Genomic DNA, 6,464 nt, shown 5'->3' on the forward strand with positions numbered 1-6,464 from the left:
TTAAAAAGTAAAGCTGCTCAGTACTCTGCAATGATACACACAAAGAACCAGCCTGATTGCAGAACAAGCATCACTTTCACACACAAAAATATTTTTCAGATTATGCATAAATATCAGCTGTAAATAGGAAAAATACAAATAAACACGTACTAAACTCACACTTCACAGAAACTCCTCTTTCCCAAGGTTCTTCAATTACAGAACTTATAATAAGATAATAATTGGACATAATGTTCCAGTTCCCATTGTCTGTACCAGCTGCAAAGTAATCTTATTAGCATGGTCACCTTACTACACACGCAAAATAAGTCTTCTGCCAATCTATAACATGTTTAAAGGTTTACAGGTAAAAATATCCCTTTTCAGGAAGGCTTAATGTTCAAGTATACAAATAAATCATCTTAATGAGAGTGAAGGATATAGTCTAGTCTCCTGTTCTAAAATTTAAGCAGCAGCTGAATGTTTCAATGACCATTTAAAGCAAAATTTAAGAAATACATCTTATATATTTGTCCCAAAGAGACAAGTCATCAAATACTTTAGCAGAGTTTTCAACAAAAAAAAAAATCAATACTTCCATGCACTATTCAGGAACAATGAAGGACACTGATCTTTGATTTTAATGCTTTCAAAATGCTTAAAACAAGGTTTTGTCAGGGAGAGAAGAGATGCTAGCATCTCTTAATTCTGAAATACAGATTAATAATACTGCCCTGGAGAGTATTCTTGCAGCATTCCAGTTACCTCCACATCGTTCTTTTTCAACTGAAGGGCTACCCTGGAACTCTAAAGGCATTTCAGGTTCCACTTTTTTCCTCTAACATTTAAAATTATGTAATTTGTATATACCCAAATTATAATTGGTAATTATATGCATAATATGCAGATGTGTCCACTTCCATTTGAGAAGTATAATTAACAGATTTTGGAAGACTAAACATGGGACTTTTCCCTAGAAACCAGTTTTCAACATGGTTAGAAATCTGTTAGCAGTTCGGCTCTTCCGTCTACACAGTACACACACTTCAATTCCTTCAGCATCTTGGAAGGATTTAATTCAACCATACAAGTCTTACAAATCAGTCTTGAGTTTATGAAGAAAGTTGGCTGATCTACAGTATTCCAGTTTAAGTAGTATTACATTTACTATCTGTATTATGACATCAAAATGCTATTACATAATTAAGCTGGTTATTTTAAGCACTTAAAACCTTTGCTAAGACATTCTCACATATCTGGAAGAAGCCAAACTGAGAAACATGTTTCATTCTAAATTGAAAAGCTAAACAAACCCAGTTAAAGAAGTTAGACAAGCCATTTAATTTGCCTGCTCACTGAACTATCATAGAAAAAAACTCAGTGGACCTGACACATGAAGTACAAGTGAGAACTATAATATATACATTTCCACTAATATTTGCTGCACAAAATTGTCACAATCAAAAAAACATCATTGACAAAGTTAGTGTCATAACAAGATGGGTTCGTAAAACATCTCCTCTTACATTTCCTAACTGTATTATACAGTCACTTCACCTTATTTGGTTTTTTGGTGACTCTACAATTGCCCAAAATAGATATTTTACATAGATAGTATGCAAATTTGCATTTCAAAACACAGTTAACCAGTTGACAGTCACACTCCTTAATCTTTTTTAGCTATCTCTAACATGTGAAATACTTCAAATGTAATGTAAGACTTCACTCTCAAAGTAAGCAAAAAATCTAGAGACATACTAGAACAAAGACATTAGATCCACATCCATCCACATTATTTTTTTCACTGGCAATATAATTTATTTTTGGAGCTGAAAATATGCATGCAGATACCAACTATTACATGATAAAAGCAGGCAGAAGCTCATCTGCCCTCTAATTTCTCATTTCAGTGACAACCTCGAAAATTACCATGGTCCTAAAAAGTCACAGTTTTGATAAAAGTCCTAGTGTCATATCTACTTCCATAAACACTGTTTGTAAAATAGTAAGTCACATACTCCTGTAACTTCCTGAAATAATTTACATATGCAAAAAAGACTGTTCCTTCAGCAGCTGGAGGAGAACTTCACTAATTTACAGCCTTAAATTCTCAGCCATCAAGCTAAATTTAAACAAGTTTATTTACAGGAAGCAATACAAATATGTATTTATTAACATAATTCTCCTTCTCCCACTATCAACAGTAGTATTTTCATGAAGTTAGGAAAAAATATGCAAAATACCAACCATCCAAAGACATGCAGCTACAAATCACATGGCATACACATTCTACAGCTGAAACATTGACAGTTACCCCTAACTCCAGAATATTTCAGACAATAGTTGATTCTCCTTCTGATTTAGTGATGGGCATTTGCAATTCATCAAAAACCTACAACAATGCATTAAAAGGAGCCACATTGATTTACACCTATTCCTGTTATAGGAAGTAAAGTACACTAGCACAGCTCTAAGCACTTCAATTGAAGCCCAAATCATTTGTGCTGTCATTAAGTTATATTAGAAGATCAGTTGGTAACTTATTTCACTTGACCATCCCAAGCACTGTATCAAGTGTTTGCCTCTACAGAGCTGTACTTGAAAGTCACCTGCCGATTATACAATACTGCCAAATTTAGATTAGATCACACTGTAAACCACATATTACTTTTCTATTCAGTGTAGTATCACCGAAACAAAGAGCTAGCACTTTAAAGCATATCTGACATGTCAGATGAAGAACAGGTCAGAATCACTTATTATTTGGAGTTATATAATTGCAAAAGAAAATATGCTTTGAGGTTTTTAAAAGATTCACCAAAAGGTATTGTTGGTTCCTTAATATTATACCTATAGAGCCGAAAGTTCCTTGGAAAGGGCATCAGTTGTAGGCTCCTTTTTAAAAAGGCTCACACATATTTAAGCAATAAGCTATTTATTTTTCAGAAACACATCAGCAGGGTAAAACAGGAAAACCTTTTGGCGTTTTAACCAACTGGAAGCCCAAGCAGAGCGCTGAAGACCCAAGCTGTTCTACCCAACAATCCAACTCGGAATAACGTGTAACTCGAGCAGTGAGCGATCACGCCTTCGCAGCTGTAAAAACCACCTAGGAAAGAGGCGAGATGTGGGGAGGCATCGCCCAGGGGGATGCGCTGGAGCAGCCCTGGAAGCCGGGCTGGGGCGGGCAGAGCCCAGCCCGGGCAGCGCCCCTCAGCTGCTCCCCGCAGCCCAGGGAGGGGAAGGGGCAGGAGCCTGTAAACACCAACAGCCCGAACACACAAAAAACCCACCCCACCGAGCGGTGCAAAGCGGAAAGTCACCCCCTCACCAACTCCGGCTCGTCCCCGCGGCGGGACGAAGCGGCCACAGTCGGCCGCCGCCAGCCCTCACCTTGGTTGACCAGCCTCAGGGCGTGAGTGAACGACGGGTCCAGCGAGTCCTTCTCCGCCATCAGCTCGGGCAGGTACTTCTCGTCCATGGCGGCGGCCTGGAGCGGCGGCGGAGCCGGAGCGCCGGGTGCCCCCGTGGGGAAGGGGGCGGCGGCGGCGTGGGTCCGAGTCCCAAGCGGCGGTAAATCCTCGGTGGCAGCGCTTCCCGCTGGCCGCCTCCCGCCCGGGGCTGCGGGGACGCATCCAGAGGGAAGCGCCGCAAGCCTCCGGCCGGGAGCGGGGAGGGAAGAGGTGCGGGCCGGGGGGACGCCCCCCCAACACCGGACAAGGGACGCCGAGAAATCCCTCTGCGGAGGCGCACGAGGAAGCGGGGGGGAGAAGGAGGAAGAGACGCGCCCCGGGAGCCGCTGACCCAGGCAGGACCCCGCACACAGGCGCGTAGACCACCAGATAGCCCGTGAGGCAGCTGGCACGGAGCACTCACACCGCTCCCCCAGCGGCGCTGCGCCGACTGAACCAGCAAGCCCCCTCCGCGCCAGGTTTAAATATCCCTGCCGAGGCCACGCCCCCTAACCGCCCATAAACCCCGCCCCTGTCCGCCCAGCCCCGCCCCGGGGCGCTGCCCCGCCCAACGGGCGGTGATAGTCGAGCCCCGTGCACTATCGCCCCGCCTACTCATGTGGCCGCTCCCATTGGGTGATATGGCCTGTCAGTCAGACATTGGCCGCAGCTTCGGATTGGTGGCCGCTCTTGTCGTTCCCCGCCCCGCCGGCGGGCGGGAGGGGCGCTGAGGTAACACGCGCAGAGCGGCTCCTGAGGGGGAGCGTAGCGGGCGGCGGGTGGTTGGAGCGCGGGGGATCTCCCATTAAAACCCTCAGCCGACCCTCCCCGCACAGGAGAGCTGGCGCTGTGTCCCTCCGAGAGCTCACAGGCCCCTCGACACACGATCGCCCCATCGGCACCGGTGGATCTGGGGGGGCGTTCGGCCTGCGGGAGCGCCCTGAGTGGAGAGCTGCAGCGAGGCGAAGGGGGTCCCGCCTGCCCCCAGCCCAGTCCTCTCCTCAGGACCCGATCGCCGAGCCCGCAGAGGGTGAGAGAGGGGCTCGGGGTAGCCCGGAGAGAGTCCTGACCCTCCCTTTCAAATCTCAAGGGGAGGGGGAACTAAAAAAAGGCAAGACTGGTTTTTAAAAGAGGAGCAAAATCTCGGGTTTAACTTCTTTTTCTCCTCCAAACAGCGGTGCTCTTAATTTATCCAGCATTTTTTACTTACACCTCTAGTAATGCAAAGCACTTCGTAAATACTAGCCAGAAAAATGTTATTTCTGCTGAATTACACCAATGGGCCATTGTAAGTGGGCTTGTGGTTCAGTAGCAGTCTATTTTCCATGAAAGAGAAGTGAAGTTTAAGAGCCGTTGCTGAAGCCTATTTTCCTGTTTTTTCAGTGGATACACTTGGTATGTTAGATCATTATTCTCTTTGATCTTCAGCTTTGAGGCTTTACATAGCTTCCTCATTAGACCGTAGGTGTTTCATCAATGAATCTTTGGTGACAATAAGCCCAAAGGAAGCGAGACCAACTGTTCTCTGAAACAGAGCACAAGGGCAAAATTGCTAAGAAAAGAGGAAAATTAGTAAATCACTGAAGATGAAATCATAATGCTGAAGTAACATTTTATTCTCTGTTGGTTTTAAACCAACGTTTACTAGAAAAGTCAATAAGAAACTTTTAAGTGACAAGCTACAGTTAAAAGACCACTGAAAATATTCTTATCTCTGTGAATCAAATAATCACACACTTACTTTTGTATTTGGTGAAAAAAAAAAAAAAGTTTGCAATGTATCTTAATCATGTCCTTGCAAGATGGGGAGGAAAAAAGCTCTGAAACAAAGGCTAGCATGAGAAATCACTCAAAGCTCGGAAGCAGAGGTTAAGGCTCCCTTCTCAGAATTACAAGTGCTCTTTTACCCTTAAAACAGAAAGGCCATATATTAAGGTATCTTATTTCTTTTTGTGTTTTGCAGACTGGAATATCTCATAAACCAACATCTGATATGTTACAATATGAAGTATACTTGATTTACATTCTCTCTACCACTGTTGCAAATAAATCTTGACCCGGGACTAACACAAACAAATTTACAAAGTTATATTTTAAAAATTCTCCGGCATGACATCAAGCTTGATGGATACAACAAAAACATACCAGGAACTGGAAGAAGTTGGATTACAATGAATGTTTTATTTCAACCTTCCATATACATCTTCTATATAAAACTACTGAAATGCAGCCATCTGTTGCAAAACAGGCAGACACATATGACTTTGACACAGAACAATATGTAGGAGTGTAATCTTTACTGAATGACCTGGAGCAAAATAATCCCTATCTTTGCCAGTAAAGCCAAAAATGTATTTAAAGTTCCTCTACAGCATAGAGGACCTCAGACAGAGATAGCTATATTATTACAAATGGTGTAAAACACAATGTCCCTTTCTTGGAAAGAATCATGTTCTCCCTGGTAACTGATTAAATAAACATTTGGTGTTTCAAGAAACCACTGTATTTCTTCCTGAATTATACCAATTCCCTCTGGCTTACAATAGAGAAAGACTTACTGGATGTCTAAAGACTTGTTTCTCACCAGGTCTATAATAATATTGGAACTGTAAAATAATCCACATTTTACCCTATTGTTCAAACTCAAACCTGCACATAACAAGTGCAGTATATTGTTTTCTCCAGTGAAATTCACTGGAATGTAATAAAACAAGAGGAGGACAGAAAGGATGAGAAATTACGAGCCTCAGGCCATAGAAAGCAGCCTAGGATGTGGTTAGCTGGGAACACCCTGCTGAGCATAGCTCTTGCTCTCCAGGAAAGCCAGGAAACACCAACTTCTTAAGGACTGGTTGCTTTCTTGCTACTGAAATCTATACAAAGCTGGAAAAGCTGCTTCATCAAGGAACTGCCCAGTAAGTATTAGCTTTAGTACTCACAAATGCTTAAAAGTCAGGAGTCCAAACTTTTAAAATCAATGATTTAAATGTTTTTATCCTTACTTCCCAATGGTAAACTAAACAGAATTTTTTA

General features: G+C 43.0%; 1 protein-coding gene across 5 annotated transcripts in view; it reads right to left on the reverse strand.

Annotated features, from left to right (window-relative positions):
• Nucleotides 1-3,873, reverse strand: part of KHDRBS3 (KH RNA binding domain containing, signal transduction associated 3) — a 94,019-nt gene extending 90,146 nt beyond the window's left edge. For all 5 annotated transcript variants that reach the window (XR_008464992.1, XM_054192346.1, XM_054192344.1 and 2 more), the window contains exon 1: nucleotides 3,373-3,873. Coding sequence is in view for 4 of the 5 variants with exons in the window: in XM_054192346.1 (XP_054048321.1) it covers nucleotides 3,373-3,460 (88 nt within the window). In the remaining variant the exon portion in view is untranslated. The remainder of the gene's footprint in view (nucleotides 1-3,372) is intronic.
• Nucleotides 3,874-6,464: the final 2,591 nt, after the last annotated feature.

Source organism: Rissa tridactyla, chromosome 2 (assembly GCF_028500815.1).
Source record: "Rissa tridactyla isolate bRisTri1 chromosome 2, bRisTri1.patW.cur.20221130, whole genome shotgun sequence".
Taxonomy (NCBI): Eukaryota; Metazoa; Chordata; class Aves; order Charadriiformes; family Laridae; genus Rissa; species Rissa tridactyla.